Source organism: Empidonax traillii, unplaced genomic scaffold, assembly GCF_003031625.1.
Source record: "Empidonax traillii isolate 1590-97213 ecotype Southwest subspecies unplaced genomic scaffold, ASM303162v1 scaffold595:size452941, whole genome shotgun sequence".
NCBI classification, from domain to species: domain Eukaryota; kingdom Metazoa; phylum Chordata; class Aves; order Passeriformes; family Tyrannidae; genus Empidonax; species Empidonax traillii.
Genome location: NW_020955788.1, coordinates 275,375 through 293,393, shown reverse-complemented (window position 1 = coordinate 293,393; position 18,019 = coordinate 275,375). Strand labels below are relative to the sequence as shown.

The 18,019-nt window shown below is 39.1% G+C and overlaps 2 protein-coding genes across 4 annotated transcripts in view; one reads left to right on the top strand and one right to left on the bottom strand.

Moving 5' to 3' along the window:
- ASB5 (ankyrin repeat and SOCS box containing 5) overlaps positions 1 to 8,027 on the bottom strand; it is a 39,983-nt gene extending 31,956 nt beyond the window's left edge. The window contains exons 1-2 of one of the 3 annotated variants that reach the window (XM_027898399.1): positions 7,955 to 8,023; positions 1,947 to 2,001 (exon numbers count right to left, since the gene is read on the bottom strand). In XM_027898399.1, coding sequence (XP_027754200.1) covers positions 1,947 to 1,960 — 14 coding nt within the window. In that variant the 5' untranslated portion in view covers positions 1,961 to 2,001; positions 7,955 to 8,023. Of the gene's footprint in view, positions 1 to 1,946; positions 2,002 to 7,954 lie in introns of all 3 variants that reach the window. The other 2 variants (XM_027898404.1, XM_027898402.1) reach the window with 2 other exon arrangements.
- Positions 7,749 to 15,381, top strand: SPCS3 (signal peptidase complex subunit 3). Its single transcript, XM_027898405.1, has 5 exons — positions 7,749 to 8,029; positions 10,594 to 10,667; positions 13,261 to 13,337; positions 14,453 to 14,568; positions 14,926 to 15,381. The coding sequence occupies exons 1-5, from the start codon at positions 7,887 to 7,889 to the stop codon at positions 15,056 to 15,058; spliced, it is 543 nt and encodes a 180-aa protein (XP_027754206.1). The 5' UTR covers positions 7,749 to 7,886; the 3' UTR covers positions 15,059 to 15,381.
- Positions 15,382 to 18,019: the final 2,638 nt, after the last annotated feature.

The following is an 18,019-nucleotide window of genomic DNA, read 5'->3' as shown; positions in this document are numbered from 1 at the left end:
TATGCAAAATGTTACCTTAACATTGAAGGTAAGACAAAAGAGAGACATACAATCAAACAATAATAAAAAATATTTACCATTCTTTTCAATAAGTCATTGAAAAAAATTATGTGCTCATTCATAAATTAAGGATATTATGCATTTATGTTTAGGCACAGAAAAAGCCCTAAACAAATCATATTTACCTGATAGCTACAAGAAATTCAGAAGCTGGAGTGATGGGGAGACATCAAACAGCTGCTGAGTCTTTTTCCAAACAGGAATTCAAACCCATTAACACAACAAAATACTACTCTTCGTAAAATACGAAGAGAAGAGGTGGCCAAAGTACAGGCTTCATGCTACTGTTTTGGAGGAATGAAAAGATGAAAAATGAGAGAACACAAACTTTGGTCCAGAAAAGATCAAACTTGGCTCACGTCAGTACTGCTTTTTTACTGCACCCCATTGCTATCTTTAGTGATTCTACAGACTTGCTTGAGCACCATGACAAAGCTGAATTCTCAGCACAGAAACCTGAGTTGTGTTGTCAACTGAAGAAAACACAATGCTGTAACCAAGCAAATGAAAGGCCTACATTTCCTTTTTACATCTTTTCTTCCTGAATGCCATGTCTATCCAGGATATACACAAACTATGCAACATGAAGTTATAACTGATATCCAAAGTTATTTTTCATTCAGACTTCTGCAGTTCCCATAATTCATGTTAGTCGTCTGATCATCCAACCAAAGACTTCAACCAAAATTCTGTTTCAAAAGGCAATGCAATGACATTTTCAGTGGCATAAGAGGAAAAAAGAAGAGTATCTTAAAACATGTCAGCCTTCTCTTATTAGTAGCTATGCTCTGACTTTTGACACCCATTCTACTAAACAACTATGTATTTAGACACCATTTCTCTTCTCTCATAAGACTATGAAACACATAGTTCCTTTAAAAAGCTTTAATTCACAAAAATCTATCTTATAATAGTTTTGTTACATATAGCTTGTCTCTGTATTTTGGTATAGCACATTATTTCCACCAGTTCTTAAACTGCTCCAGAAAGTTCAGATTTACACCTTTGGGTGGCTAGGGTTGTACTTTTTTCTTTTTTCCTCCAGTGTATTAAAATCAGTGCTCTGACACAGTTTAGGTTCTATACAAATGAACTTATTCTGGTAAATGAATGATGAAACCTTTCATTTCTAACATAATGAAAATATTGCTTTTTCTCCTGCTGTTAATGAATTTAAACTGAGGTATTTTGCATTTTTGTTGAAAATACTACTCCTATCTTGGAAAATAGTTCTACTATACAGACTTGCATATTGGTATGTCCAGAGAATGGAATTACTGGCCATGGATTAAATATCAATCAGTATCTCTACACATAACAGACATTCTCTATATGACATGCGTTTAAAAGCATGAAAAGTAACTCAGATACTTAAGCAGTTATGAAAATCCAGTTTTCTAACCTTCTCAGGTCTTGGAAAAAATATATAGAGATTTAAATCTGTATCAGTTTGTTATACACCCACTGGATAGTTGCTTCTCGAAATGGTGATAGATGCCCCTTCAACGACTCCAGTACCAAACAGTCCCTGCAACCAGACACAATATTGTATAAACAGCTTTCATCTGCTTTACTAGTCCATGTAATCACTGACAGTAAAGTTCTACACAGAAGAGAAGCAGGTATAACCAGTCTGCTTATAAGGAAATTCAATCCAAGTTCTGATAGAAACATAGTAAGTTTGTCCTACAATATTTGTTGCAGTCCTCTTTGGATACCTAAAATAACTCAACTATTAAGAGTATTATAGAAGATTCCAAAATAAGTCATGTGTGCACTTAGAGACATTACTAAACCCAGAAACGTGTCAGACAGCAGGCACACACAGGCTGCTGACAGACAAACTCTAGCAAAACTTGCCCCCCAGGAGTTAAAAAAGTTACCACCTCCAGCTGCCCATTCCATTCCTCAGCTAGAGGTTCCTGCCCCTCACTCTCCTTCCTGGAAATCAACAGAAAGGAATGTGTATTGTTACACCCTTCAGTTCAAAACCTGGTAATTTAAACTTTGATGAGTTTAAACTAAACTGATCGACTTTATACTGAAAAAAACCTTCACACCCCCCACAGTCCATTCTGGTAGAGAGAAAATAACACCGCAGAAAAAGTCGTAGAAAACTATGAGGGGAGAGAAACGTCAAAACGCATGTAGATGCTGCCTCTTCATAAGGATACTTAGGTGTAACTTTTGATGACTTTATGTACTGATACAGTGAAACTTGGAAGAGTCTTCTCATTTTGCTTCTCTTTCCCTTTGTACAGTTCCTTTCTTGGGTCTAAACAATGTCTTTTATTGCCAACCACATGTCTACAGAACACAGATTCCCTCTTCAGAAATCAACTTGACCTCTTCCTTAGGACTGTGGTACCACAGAGGCTGTGTTTTTGGTGTTTCAACTAGCTTGACAGAACTAACTTTGCTATTCTCTAGTAAGAAGTTTAACCGCCTTGTAATCTGAATTCATGTAACTGAACCTGGTATTTTTGCAGTTTTTACAGTTAAACTCTTCTTTAATGAACTGCAAAAATGTCACAGGTTCTTATTAAATAGCTGTTTCTAAATAAATAGGTATATAAATAAATCTACTTTCAAATCCCAGAAGAGCCCTGATGTGCAGATTTGGGTTTCATCACATAGACAGTTTGTACATGAGAAACGAACATGATAGAAATTTTCTTTTTTAACTGACAGTTTTCAAAAGACCAGATTTCCATCTGTAACTAATACCTCTCTGTGACTTTGAAACTCAGACCTCTTCAGCTGTTTCAGTTGATACTACCTGGTCTTATAAAACTATTTTGAATCCATTGTAAAGTTTTATTTATTTATTTATGTGTAAGACCCATAAATTATATCACCAAGACAACTGTCAATTATTCTAAACTGAAAATTTTGCTCAAAAAAAATCTGAGTTGTGAATATTTTGCCATCAATTTGAATTAATTTCAAAATTGCTAATTTTATTCCAGATTATAGGCTGTCTTTAAATTTTTCTTTAATTTTTTCTTTAAAAATTTATTTTTATTTTTAAAAAGATTGAAATCATTTGTTTAACTTTATACCCCCTTTTCCAAACATTGTCAGGTTTTCTTCTAGACCAAGAGTGATTTAATTTGTCTCCTTTCATTTTTGTGCCTAAGAACATTCTTCATAAAAGGAAAACACACAGTCAATACCATGACTTGGTAGGGACGAGAGTTAAAAGTTTATTCTGCAAGCATATGTCACTATATACTGACTTCCATGACTAGTGTTCATAACAGAAACGTTTTTCTATCCACTAAAACTGGTATCAGCTAAATGATATCATCGTGACAGAGCCTGTAAGGCCTCCTTTTCCTAAAGCTGAGGCATGACTTGGTACTTTTACAACAGACATAAAAATACTGTGTGATGAAGAATTAGTAACTGGCTGATTGAATGGTGTAAAATCAGGGCAAGGTGGATCAGTAGCATCCAGCTTCTTGCCCCAGAATACAAAGGACAATAAAAGGTTCATTCATCAGTAATGTATGGATGACTTTACCTAACATGGCTTCATATACCACAGAACAGGCAACCTCCCAGGAGCCAAAAATTAACTGTGTCAGGCTTCAAAACATATTGACTTTTCAGCCAAAAATATTTGGTTCCTTCTCCAATGCAGGTTTTATTTATGCCACTACATAAGACAGTGTTCTAAAGTATCAAGTTCATTCTGAAATCAGAATTGTACCCTGAGATTTTCTTGCTGAAGGACTCACAATAATACTATAAAGGCAAGTGAAAATTTCTTCTTGCTTATCTTTTTCTTCTCCTTACTTTGTAGATCCAAAGGAAAAAAAAAAATAGAGTGAGAAAAAGGTTAGAAACAAAACCCCTTCAATGTGGTTTAAAAAGCCTACTTCTGTTAGTCATAGCCTTCTCACACCAGCTGTAAAAATGCCCCACCCAGTAGAGGTGCTAACTGAAAGGGGCATGTTGCAAGAGACAAAAGTTCCCCAAGCTGCTTGTGGTCATGTTTATTTTAATTATCTTCCTGCCCAAAGTTGCCTGAGAGGCTGTGTGTAGCTATTCTCTCTTTAAGAATTATCATTTCAGCAATTAATAGAAGATGAATTCAAGAAAGTATTTAGACATTTATGTTAAAAAAATCAGGAAGTAGATACACATCCCTAGATCAAAAAAAATTATCTATACAGTCCTCATCTATCTATCTAGGTGCCAAAGATGCTACAGGCACCAAAACTTTGACCTGTAAAATTAGTCAGAGACTTAAGTCCCAAGAAGACCAAAGGTGCTGCCACATGGCCTGAAGTTAACATCTCCCCTTCACTTGAAATTCACAAACCATACACCCTAAACTCTCAGCCACCCTGACACTCCCATCTGTGTGTACCATGTTAGAACCAATATGACTTCAGAGTGAAAACAAAGGACACATAGTAATCTCTGTTGATGGTTAGTGTCAACACTTGACATTTTGTTTATAGATGATTAAAGGAATCACACTGTAACGTGAACATCTGAGTAGAAATGTATCAACCAAAGAGCTCAAGCTACTCTCCCTCAGGAGACTACTAATCATCAGCTGCTGACAGGGATCAATCCCGTTGAAGTGCCAACACTATAAAAAAAGAACACATTTAACAGATCAAAGAGTGCATAAAAACACAATTTAAATGTAGGATAATTCTGGGGAATGATAGAAGAAGGAATTCCACATTTCAGACCTGTTCCCAATCGTATCTCTGGATTTTGTTCAATGAGTTTGTAATGAAAAACATGAAAATCCTTGAAATAAGAACCAGCCTGAGCACTGCCATGCTTTAGGTTCCCTGCTGGTCTGGTATGAGTACACTGCTAGGGTGTAATGTATACCACTGCATCTCGGAAATGCTCCCTCAAACCTTTCTGCCTCCCCAAGATTCTATAATTTTGTTTCCATAATTATAGTATCTGATCTATTCAGAGTAACATAACTTTTTAGCTGACAGTGACTTTCAACATTAATATTACGCCACTATTCTTTACAAAATACCAGATTTTATATTTTTCACAGAACAGTTTGGAGTGCACAAGCAAACAGCTAGCATGAATAATTATCTTCCCTTCTTCCTTCACAACCGCCTTCTTTGTTTCAAAATGTTTCTCCAATTTAGATTTTGCAAAATTTCAGTCATTAAAAAGCTATAGGTTTCCTTATTCTGAAACAATAACAGATCAATCCTTGAATAAACTACACCATCTGTCTTCCCCAGCATACTGTACTTTTAAGTGACTAAAATAAATCCCAACCTACACAAACAACAGCCATATTTATTCACTGCCTTAAGAACATGTGAATTTGGATAAACCCTTTGATTTTGGTACTTGACTACTGCTTTGGAAATTTCACAACTTAACTCCTTTAAGTTCTGCCTGTTACTTAAGTTCTCCCCAACAGCCACTTCTTTTATTAAACAAACAACTGCTTAATATGAAAAACTCTAAACAGGAACTATAAGAACTAAAAGCAAGAACAAAGGCAATTAAGCCCTTGGCTGTAGAGACAAGAAAAAAATAATGTTCACAGTTGAACTATCTTTCTGATTACAGCAGACATTTTACAATTTCTGAAACCTTTAGGTTCCCCTGTTAGCAGTAAAAGCTTCCTTGATGCTCCTAAGTCTTCAAATATCTTGGGGAAAAGCACTCACATTCAGTAAGAGTTACCCAAGGTTTAAGTAACAATATGTTCTAGATCATGAATCATCACAATAATTAATGTTTGGAATAGCATAAAATAATAACAAGACAACATAAACTTTAAATAAGAAGCTCTCTGTGCTGCTGGAACTCTTTAGAAATACCAGGAGGTTGAGAATTACCAAATGAAAACTGGCAAGGAGCTTACCAAAGGGACATTCCTAAAGAGCCTCCTCTCCTCGGGCCTGAAACTGGTTTCAGTGTGGGAAATGCAGAGACACACAGAAACCAACTGCATAGTGGAACACAGGGTCCCAACAGTAAGGCATGTCCCCAAAGGTACTTTAACATCCTACGCTTAATAAAAATGCTGAACAGATGTGGTCTGGGTTGAAACTAAAAGCATGAGTATGATCTTTTTTCTTTTCTATTCCCTGACTTTTCTTCCCTGAATCCCAGACCTGACTCTCAGCTACTGGAAGGAAAAGAAATAGCAGCACTATAGAATCACAGAATCATAGAACCATAGATTCATAGAATCATAGAATCAACTGGGTTGGAAGAGACCTCCGAGATCATCAAGTCCAACCCTTGATCCAACCCCACTGCGATTACTAGACCATGGCACTCAGTGCCACATCCAGCCTCATATGAAAAACCTACAGGGACGGTGAGTCCACTACCTCTCTGGGCAGGCCATTCCAATGCCTGATCACTCTCTCTGTAAAGAACTTCTTTCTAATATCCCACCTAAACCTCCCCTGGCAGAGCTTAAGCCCGAACCCTCTTGTCCTAAGACAGAACACAGGTGTTTCAGAATGGCCTGAGAGTCCCCACCTTCTTCCCATCCCTTCAGTCACCATGAGGCCTCCCACCCTTTCAGACCCCTGCATCTGAACTCCTGTTCCTCCTCCAGCGTTTACAACTCTGAAACCTCAGGACTGGGAAGAGGAAGTTAAATATAACTAAACCACTGCTGACACCTGTTGTCAGCCCTGAGAAATCTGCATTAATCCAGCCTGGTATACTTAACACAGTAATGTAAGGGGTGGAAACGCCAAAAAACTCTCAACCCAAACCATTGTAGAATCTCTCACTCCCCTTGGTTCTCACACTTGCAATGTTGCAGAACCGGAATGCAGGAATGGGCAGCAAGTGGGGCCTTGGAGAGGAGTTAGAAATCACCTCACTACATAAATTAAGCTTTGATAGCACCAATTTGAAGTGGAATTTCAACCGAATCAGCAGAGTAAGGTGAAAGACTGCCTCATCCTGAAAACAGTGCGGGATTACCGAGCCATCTGGTAAAGAAAAAGTATTCCAGTAACACGCCTAGCTACTAAATGAGGTTTCTAGGCAATTTCCACTAGGCAGTGTGGAAATGAATAGGAACATCCTACAGGAAAAAAGGTAGGGAATGGCAAATCACAGTACCAGTGAAAGCAAGATACAGACTTCAAGTGAAAACGCAAGCCTTCGCCTCAAACGTTATTTACATTTTATTACACAAACGAAATAAAATCCTGCAGGAACTGACAAGAACATATACGGTGAGAGCCGCAGGCAGCTCCCCCAGGGTCGCTCCGAGGGCACACGGCTGTGCCCCCGCACCGGGCCCGCCGCACCAGAGACCTCCCACGGCTACGCAGGGTGGACAGGGAAAATAAACCACCGGCGACTAAACGGGGCGCAACTGAGCGACCAGATCCTGTCTCTATGAGCTTTTCTCTTCTGTACGCCAGACGTACGCAGAAGTGCCGTACGAGCAGCGCTATGTCAGTCAGTCAGCGCTGGCACTCTACAGCCAAAGCTCGCGACCTCTGCAGACTCCCCAGGACGAGCGGTGCCAGAGAAGGCCCAGCCCGCCCCTGAGAGGCGGACACAGGGGTGGGCCCCGAGTCCCCGCCCCGCCGCCATGTCGGGACCGGGCCCGCCCAACGCCTGGCGGAAGCGGGAGGCGGCCAGCGCATGCGTAGGGGCCGGCACCACCGGAGGGCGTAGCTTCGCGCCGGCCGGGCGGCCTCCGGGAGAGGCCACGCCCCCCTCGCCGGCGGTCGCGCGCCCGTTCCCTGCCGGCGCTTCCTGCCGCGTCCGCGCACCCGCCCCCCCCCGCCCCGATCCGCGGCCGCAGCGCCGGCCGGGCCGAGCCGAGCGGGAACATGAACACGGTGCTGTCCCGGGCCAACTCGCTCTTCGCCTTCTCCCTGAGCGTGATGGCGGCGCTCACCTTCGGCTGCTTCATCACCACCGCTTTCAAGGAGCGCAGCGTGCCCGTCAGCATCGCCGTCTCCCGGGTCACGCTGTGAGCGCGGGCGGGAGAGGAGCGGGAGCGATGGAGGAGGAGGGCGGTGGCAGCGGCTGCTGCCGGCCGGGGAGGGGAGGGGCTCGAGAGCCGGCGGGGCACGGCCGGGAAGGGTGAGGGGACCCAGATGCCGGGCGGGGGCAGCTCTCCCTGGCCCCCGGCGTGGCCGCCCCGGGCCCGGCCTCTTGCGCGCTCCCGCCCGGCCAATGGGGGAGCCCCACGACGGCGGGGCCGGGCGGGCGCCGGGGCGGGTCGCTCGGCAGCCCTGAGGGAGCGGGGCTCGGAGAGCGGGGCTCGGGGACCGGCCCCGCGCCGTCCTGACCGCTGCTGGGCTCGCGGGCCCGCAGCCAGCCCGTGCTCAGGGCCGGAGTGGCGGCTCACGGCCGGGTCGAGAACCGCTGCCGGTGCTGCCTGCAGGTCTGGGAAGGCAGGGACCCAGATGAGCGTACGGCTTAGCCTGTGTTCATCCGGTCGTAGCGCCTTTTCCTTCTAATTTGTAGCCCCCTCAGATTTCTCTGCTGGTATAGCCTATCGTCCTTTCTTGCCTGTGACAAGCAGACTGACTGGGATGGCTTCTCTTCTGCGAGGTGCACCAGGTGTAGGACACATAATACCACATCAAAAGTGTGTTGCCCGCAGACAAAATGTTCTCATGCAAACTTGTGCTGGGGAACCTCTTTTTTCTCCAATTGGTGGTGTTTTGTTGTGTGTTTTTTTTTTCTCGGAAGGGAAGCTTTGTCATAGGAAACTTCCGCCAAGTTAAGGCAATGGTTTCACAGCAGCTGCTCCTACCACCAAAGAGTATTTCTGCTTCTGGCTACGTGGCCCTTTACCAGAGCTCCAGGGGTAAATCAGGCCGATAGGACACTTCAGTGAGCTGCTTTAACTCAGCTAATGTTTTTTTTGTGTGGTTAGTTTTGGCCCAGATTAGTGAGATAAAGCAGCCCATCCCTGAAGGTGTTTAAGGCCAGGTTGGGTGAAGCTCTGGGAAACGTGGTCCAGTGAAAAAGCGTTCCTTTCCACGGTAGGGAGGTTGAAACTAGGTTATTTTTTTAACCCAGGCCATTCAATGATTCTTTGGAGCCACCCGAAGGTAAGTGGCACCAGGGATGGCTAGCAGCAGGATTTGAGAGGGGAGAGGAATGCAGATAGAGGGTGGGGACTGGCATCACCTTTCAGACTGGTTTAATACCACAGGAAAAGAAACCTCGTATGTACGCTAGACAGGATTGCAGACAGCATAAAAGTGGCATAAAAAGCATATTTTTGAGTGTTACGGTGAGCTCAGTGTATATGAGTTGGCATGCTAATGCCTAATTTGGATGAAATTTTTATTGCTAGTGCCGTATGTGATACACAGATCTGGTGTTACTGAGAGATGTTACACCTCAATTTCTTGTCTTGAATTTCTGCATTCTGCAGACCCCAGCCTTAGGGCCTGCTACTGCATGAGATTGACAGTGATTAAGAAGTGAAGTCAAGTGCTTGATAAGGTTTACTACTTCAGAAGATACTGCTTTTTGCAGAGGGATGGGAAATCATAGCAAGATTTAAATTGGGAAGTTTTGGTGGTGTTTTTCTTAACTAATATGTCCCCAAAAGTGTTTTATCCATTGTTAAACAGGGGTTTTTTGTTTGTTTTTTTTAAGATTACCAAACTCCGTTTTTTAAGAAAATAATATTTTAATAAACTAATTTCCAAACTGGAATAAATGTAACTATGAGGTTCATAATTCATAAAAAATTTGTTACATTAGGAGTTAAGATTCGTAGCTGATTGCCAAGCTGATTTCTTACGGTATTCCTCTTTGTAGACGGTAAATTTGGCAAATTGATAAGCTTTGTGAGTACATATGGAAATATCTGCTGTGTTTCTGGTTCTTTTTTTAGGTTTTTTTTGCAGTTTCTTTTTCTATTGTGGCTTAGTATGGCAATGTCAGGTATTGTTCCAAATGGGGATTTTTAATGAAGCCTTCCAAAATGATAATATTTTCCATAATGTAGAGGGAAATGAGCATTTTCTTTATGTTGCTGCTTATACAGTATAGGGCTAAATCTCAAAACTCGTGTGAACTACACACATGAACTCTTTTTTTCGGAATGGTTGGAGTGTCTTGTACAAGACTGAGCACTAGAGGCTTTTTTTTTTTTTTTTTGGAACGTTGAAAAATAATACTGAAAATGGTTGCCAGCAGACAGCTATACTGACTGTGTTCTAATCAGATTTATATATTTGGGGATGGCTAACACATATTTTACGGAAAAGAAATGTAGTCCAGTTTAGATACAGAGAGGTACAGATTTTTTGTTGACAAGAAAAGGTCTATAGGCTACATATATGTCTTAGACCACTATGCTGGCAAGGCCCATCATTCAAAACTGGGACACCTTAATTTCTAGAAGGTAGGTGATAGTTTGTAGAGTTGATTATGTTTTAGCCAAATGTATTTAAAAAAAATAGAAAATGGATGAGGGAAATATCAAATAAGAATCATAATTTATGTAATCTGTAAAAGACAAATAATGAGAAAGATTAATCTTGTGTTTTGTTTTGTCTTTCTTAGAAAAAATGTAGAAGATTTCACTGGGCCTAGAGAAAGAAGTGATCTGGGATTCGTCACATTTGACATTACTGCAGATATCCTTAATGGAAAAGATGGTTTTCCAACTTTTTAAAATAAGAACGCTTTGATGTATATTTTTGTTGCCTTATAATCTTCAAATATTCAAGACTTGGGGAAACTAGCAATTTGTCTTAAAATGAAAATTTAAAGCAGGAAAAAGTAGTATTCTGCGTAGCTATGGCAGTGAAATAGAGCTTAGAATAGCTGCTTGGTCTCTAGTACATGACAAGTTGTTTTCTCTTTTTAATGCCTACTTTTAAAATAGTGAACTGCACTGTATCTAATAATGGCAAGTGCAGTTTAACATCTGGACAGGATTACTGTTGAATGAAGTTTATATTGCTGTTTTGAGGAGTGAATTAAGGATAAAGTTTATATAGCATACTATTGTGATTGTCTTACCAAATCTAGAAACTCATGCAGCTTTCAAACTCGTTTTGTCATGAGGCTTTCAAAGTTCCGGCTATAGTTGCATAGAAGTGCCTGTCTTCTTTTAAAAATAAAAACAACATTGTAATGCTTTACTTGCTTAGATGTGGTACTCTCTAATCTTTAGCATTGAATAGTATGAAATTCATTGGGCAGCATATGATGTACTCAAAATTTGTCACATTATTTTTTGTCCTCTTTCTCAATCGCTATTACAGTTTTGCAGTTTTCTATTGTATTTCTTCGCTTCCCTTTTAGTCTGGGTTTTACTGGGGAAAGAGGATTGTGTTGTGGGTATTTCTGGTTTTGTTTTTTTTTTTCATTTGTTTGTGTTGAATAAGTTTTTAAACACCAAATCCTTAGGATTTAGGCTCTTGAGAAAATACTGAGTTTTTCTGCAGAAGTCAGTACCACAAATATGAGGCAGCATGCTTTACCTCAGGTGATTACACTAAGCCTTGCTTTGCAGCTGGGCTGAGATTCCTGGGATTTTTCCCTGTCTGCTGTTTTTTGTCACTGTTAGGCAAGACACTGAATACCTCTGAGTTTAGTTTTCCCTGTTTTGAAGAACACTACATTCTGTAAGCAAACCACACAAAATACAACATGAATGCTGGATAAACAGACTAAATCAAATTCTTTTCAGGTCTGTCTTGCACAGGAATAAGAGGATTTTTTTTTTATCAGATGGAAGTAGGAGAGGTAAGCTCCTAAGTCTGAGTTTTACCTCTGAAATTAAAATCAGAGACTGATATTCTAAAATAGATGCATGGATTTTTATGCAGTGTATACAGGGGGAAGCAGAGCAAGGCAGGACAGGACCCCTAAAAGAAATGTTTTCATTCAAGGATTAGTTTGCAATATAAAGATTCCATGGTTTAATGACTTCTACAATTTTTTTTTATAGAGAATCTGACTTTATCTTTCATGCCTGGCATAAATAAACCTTGCAGTGTTTAGAGCTGTAAAATGCAACTATCTGGTAGGAGTTTTTTGATCAAAATTTTTAAAGAAATACCTGGGCTCTCTTAACTACTGGAAACAAGTTGTTAGTCCTGGGAAAGATTATGGCAGTTAGAAGTACAAACTTGACAAAGGAAAGGGGAGGATGCAGTTTTCACAAACTCCTTAAGTTTACTTAAGTTGTTGCTAACTTTTGCAAGTGATAAGAAATCCTCCCATGAAGGAGATCTTCAGAATCTTATTTATTATTTTCAGCTAGATGACAAAAAACGTTTAAGTAAAATAGCTCTACCTATTCTTGCAGTTAAATAATTTCCTTTTTTGCCTTTTGAATTAGGAACTTAAAAACATGATTTAGTCTTGAGATGAGTGAGTAGAAGATGATACAACAGATTTTGAGGCCAGTTAGGGAATCAATTCTTGAGAAAATGGTAAATAGAATACTAAAGAGGACTGAGATTAGCTGTTTTACAGCTAATCTTTATTGAGAGTTAAAAGTATTTTCCTTAGTAGTCACACACAGTGCATTTTATTGTTAAATAAGCAGACAGTTATTTAGAATCCCAGCATTATGACACTGACAGTCTCAAATGGCAGTCATCAGTTCTTTACTGTTGATCAAAAATCTGAGCAGAATTTTTTGTTCCAGTCTAATGAGCTTTCTTTGTTGTCAGTAGGTAATCAAATTTTCTAATTTCAAGTGTCCTGTTAGATACTTCCCAGCTTCTGACTTCTCCATTGTGGGCATTAGAAGCTCTTGGAATACCCTACACTCTGCCGATTTTGTATTTTTTATTGTTATATTGTTTAATGTTACTGTATTTCGATCCACAGTTGGATACTAGGGTTCTCTGATAGTATAAATAATTGCCTTGAGGATATTTAATGAAGAATTCTGTTGTGCCTTTTATGTTTAAGGTTTTATAATAGGTTGTCTAGCTGAGGATTCTGGTTACTAGCTACAGTGTCAAATATAGAACACTTAAATCATTGGAGGAGAAATAGTTGTTAGTTTTCATAAATAGTAAAAAAACCCATAACTAAAAACCTGTCGCTCTAATAAGATCAAAATATATGAAAGTGCTCTGATTTACTAATAAGGTGAGGTATATTGAAAGGTAAGAACTTGCTGTAACTATCATAGTCTGTTTAGATCTAGTAAAAGTAAAACAAGGTTATTCAAGTACAATATGGTATTTTTCTTAACTCACATACATCTGCAGAGTATATTTGACTGGAATGTCAAACAATTGTTTCTATATTTGTCTGCAGAATATTCAACAAAAAACAATGTAAGTATCAAAAAGAAGGTTGAGTCAATTACCCATTTTAGTACTATAGCTATTTTTAAACTTTCTGTAGTTCTGCTGGGAGGAATTAAGGCACCAGCATTTCCTACTAGCTTGGGCTGTTTTTGCTGGCCTTCGTGATTGTTATTTTCTTGACAGTTTAACTGCAGGGTGGGAAGTTCACCTTCATGAAACTTGACTTGATATATGCCTAGTAGAATGAGAGAAAAGTAGCACGTGCTTTGTGTTGCAATACACTTGCAATAGTGTACTGTAAATGAGTTTTTTCACTTATTTTCTCTGTCCATTTTACTTTTTCCCAGCACTCTGCAGATGACTTCAGTTAGAAACAAAATATAGGCTTTGGTCTGGCCTGGTGTGGTGGGTCTTTATTTCATAGATCACAGAAGTGTTTACCATTGCCAGTTACTGTAGGCCCGTAATTCATGTTATACCTCATCATACTACTTAAAATAATTGCTAAAGACCCTCTTCACTGATCTGATAGTAGCTGTATAGAACAGCCTATGGAAAAATTGTTTTAATAAAACACCATGCTGCCGTGGTGCCACTGAATTCGAGTTAAAGCTACTGTAGTCATGTTGCAAGGATACAGTGAAAGCTTGGGGGTGTTCTTAACTTGCTGCACAAAACTGTCTCACTCCTTTTTTTTTTCTTTTTTTTTGGAGGGGGGGTTACGCTTGCAATTCAAATTGATATTTCTTCCTTTAAAGTTGAAAAAATATTATATGCCTAGGCATAGTCTTGATAGCTCAATTTAAGTCCCTTATTTATAAATACTGCTTTTAAAGTGATTTACCTTTGCAATTCAGAAGGAAAACCCATCATGCTTTGTAAGTCTTCTGAAGCTTATGACTTTTTAAAATTCCTTTCTTGTGTTTTATTAAGGTGTTCCTTGTTGTTTTCATTTATTCTGTTCCACACTTCACTGCGTAGCAGTACTAGATTCCCTCTCTGTAAGGCATTATTTTATTAAATTAGTTATGGATTGCAAGCATGTACTTCAGGATTTTCAGATAAATAATGCTGTGAAATTCCAGTGTCTGAATGTTATCCTGTAAGGTACCTTTCTGACTTAATTATAATTGTATTTTTAGGCTCTAAATCAAGTGGTCCTTTGGGACAAGATCATGTTAAGAGGAGATAACCCAAGGCTGTCCCTAAAAGACATGAAGTCAAAGTACTTTTTCTTTGATGATGGAAATGGTCTCAAGTGAGTAAATCCTTCTTTTTTATTGCTCTTGTTCATGGTATTTTGATTTACTTGCATACCTTGTATTTTATGTGCATGTTTATTGGTGTGGTAAGGTACTTATAGCCTGGTGCATCTTCTGGGTTTCTGCTTTCACTATTATTGTCTATGTAGAATTGTTTCTGTGATGCACTCAGCTCCAAAGGAGTTAAGTTAAAAAAAAAAAAATTGGTATTGCTTCATGAAGTAATTACATAAAATTAAAAGATTATTGTTAATGGACCAGAAAAACAGTCTGTATCCTAGTGGATTTAATATTAGTAATTGATAATTAAATTGGTTGAGTATTTGTGCTGATAGTCTTTGTTACTTTTGCAGGGGAAACAGGAACATCACTTTGACTCTTTCCTGGAATGTTGTACCAAATGCTGGCATTCTACCTCTTGTAACAGGATCGGGACATGTGTCTGTACCTTTCCCAGATACCTATGAAACAACAAAAAGTTATTAAATTATAGTACTGAATCATAAGCAAGATATTTTTATACTTGTATATTGTGAATACATTTTACTGCGGTTTCTTCTCACATCCCATGCAACTTTTTGGTGAAAGAAACTTAATTTCCTCAGGTCTAACACCATAGAAAAAGGAAATTAAAGTTCAGTTTGGTTTTTTTTTTAAATAAAACATTGAAGCTGAAACTTAAGGGAAAGGTAAATTGCAGAGTAATGGTTTTGGATGAGGGGGGGAATTGAGGATTATTTTTTATTTTTTTTCCTGGCCATCTGGGTAGAGATCTCTTTTTCTTTTAAATAAATATTTTTAAACCAGAAGATAGTCTTCCTGTGTTTGGGCTTTTTTTAAGTACTGTGATAGTTATTTATTATTTGTAGAACTCAAATACACGCTTTGGAGCCAGTTTCTCAGAGTGCCTGAAGGAAACAGCTATACTGTTTTATGGCATTTTGCTGAAAGCATGCTTAGCATGATACAGTAGGGTAAGCTTGGTCCTTTCTAGGACTACCAACAGCTACATGGAAAACTGATTTCATCATCTGTCAGTCAGCCTGTAGATCTTGTTTTCAGTGTCACTGATGTAGCCCATCCAGTATCTGTATTATAGATAATTTTAATAACTTCTTATAATGCAGCAAACCAGAAGAATAAAAAGAAATCTATTCAGCAAGAGTCTTAAGACTTTCAGCATAAGACATAAGCATAAGTCAGTAAGAAAAGTAAAAGCTTTAGGTAAAGAAAGGCTGTCTACAAACAAATCTCTTGATTTTTGTTGGGATCTGCTCAGCAGAAAGAATGAGCGTGCTTGTTTCAGAAGGGGTTGAGACGACTAATATTAGAGGGGACCTTCCATAGCAAGGAATGGGACAGATGTTGTCCAAAACAGTCTGGGAAAACATTTACAAAATAGAGGATTTCCCCATGGTAAGATAGAGTAATTGTGACAGATTTACCATCTTGAGTATCGACATGAGTCTACCTGCAAGTCTTCCTGATTTGCATCAGCCAGGAAAGGTAGGAAGCAGCGTGTAGCAGTTTCAGCCAGCACCTCTGTGGCTGCTCATCGTTCTCCATGTTCTCCTTCACTCAGCTACAGCTGTGAATGCTCACAGTTGGGAGGACAGAAGGAACAGTGTATCAGGGTTGCCTCTTGGCAATAATGATGATTTATACTGATCAGCTAGTGGGTTTAGATCATCATATATCCAGAAGGAGCACGCATTGCAGTCACCTTCCTGGCATAGTTCTTAATGCACACATATATCTTCAAACAAAGTATGGCAGAAGTTAACTGACAGGCATGGAATGTTCTGAATGTGCTGGGAACTTTGAAAAAGAGGAAACTGGGTCTGAAATTACAACTGAGGTTTTAATACTGTAAATCAGAAAAAAATGATGAGAATTGCAGCATGACAAACCTTGCAAAAGAAAAGATGCAAAACACTGGAGCAGAATCTCCCCTTTTGTTTTGATTTCACCCAAGAGCAGATGATTTTGAGGGAACTAACTTACTTTTCAAAAGGCATCTTTAATATTTGTGAATTATCCTTAAGTGACTATCTGGTATATTCATCAAGTTGGTGTATCAAAGAGGTGTTGAAAAAATTTCCCAGAAGTGCTTTGTCTTCACAAATAAAATTTTGTCTTAAGTGCGAAAACTAAAACATTATTTTCACAGGAATATTTTAGGACAATTTTTCATTTGTATGCAGCGTATTTACATGAATTTCAGTTCTCTGAACTTGTGCTGTTTTCCACAGGTTAGCATAATCAGCACATTGAAATACATGCTATTTTTTTGGGGCTTTGATATCAAATGTATATATTGCTCTAAAGACTGTTACAGAGAAATTAAAACTGTCATACAAAAGGAAAACAAAATACTTTCAGGAATAATTGGGCAAAGTTGTGGAGTTGTTTTGTTTAGTGCCAAATGTGTGGTTGGTTTGTTCATAAATTATATTCCTGAAATGTTTATTGAAACATTTCTTGTGGCTTGGCATTCAATCTGTTCGCTGCATTCCTTCGGCAGTACTCTACCAGTAAATATAATGGCTGTCTTTTAAAGAGAAGGCTTAACCGCAAAGACAAGGATCTGCTGTCAAAAAAACATCAGGGAGAAATTTATCTTCTTTAATCCAAAGTGGTATATTCCTCCCAGCAGACAGTACCAGAATTTTAAGACACTAAAACTAGCTTTCAAATGTGATGCTTGAAGCTTTACTAGCATTTCCCAGTGAAATTATGTTAGAAATAAGCATTTTAGAGGGATGAAGAAGAAACCATCATGGAGTTTAAGTTCTCAGAGAGAAGAACTTGGGTTTATCCTGAGGGAAAGGCCAGCATAGGTGAGCACTTAATTATGCTATAATAATCTTGCTCTTCTGAGCCACCAAGCAGGACGGGCTTATCATCTCTTCTTGGTTCAGGGTGCAAGGAGGAAAATTCCTCAGATGTTGCCTATAAAAAAGTAAAAAGCCTTTCAAAAAGTAAAAGCTGCTGTATTTCATTGTGACAATTAGCAAACCATTTATAGAAAGAACAGGCTTTTATGGAAACAAATGGCATTTACTTCCTCTTGTCTGTTCTTATACATCTTATAAAAAGAAGTAATATTATTGCTGGCAGCTGATTGTTCTCTCTGATGTGTTGATAACTCGGTGGTTTATGTAGCGATGTGTACAACCAAGTTACCTGGCAAGGAATTTACTTAGTGGGAAAAGGCTTGAGATCCTTTTGTGGAAGTCTGAACTGAAAACACTTATAATGCATTTCAGATAGCAATTTTTTATTGAGGTTCTGGACACAGTTCTTGTGTAAGGACTGAGAAATGGAAATTGTTGAGGTAGCCTGGGTTTCCATTTGCCATCAAAATCATGCAGCACAATACTGAAAGCCCTATGCAGGAAAGGAAAATGGCACTTAAAAGCCTATATTTAGAGCTCTGCTCCCCTG

Excerpts from the sequence above, each read along its gene's own strand:
- SPCS3 (XM_027898405.1), top strand. The coding sequence starts at position 7,887 with ATGAACACGGTGCTGTCCCGGGCCAACTCGCTCTTCGCCTTCTCCCTG. Across the intron at positions 10,668-13,260 it reads CACATTTGACATTACTGCAG|ATCTGCAGAGTATATTTGAC; the intron begins ATATCCTTAATG and ends TAACTCACATAC. Across the intron at positions 13,338-14,452 it reads AATATTCAACAAAAAACAAT|GCTCTAAATCAAGTGGTCCT; the intron begins GTAAGTATCAAA and ends TTGTATTTTTAG.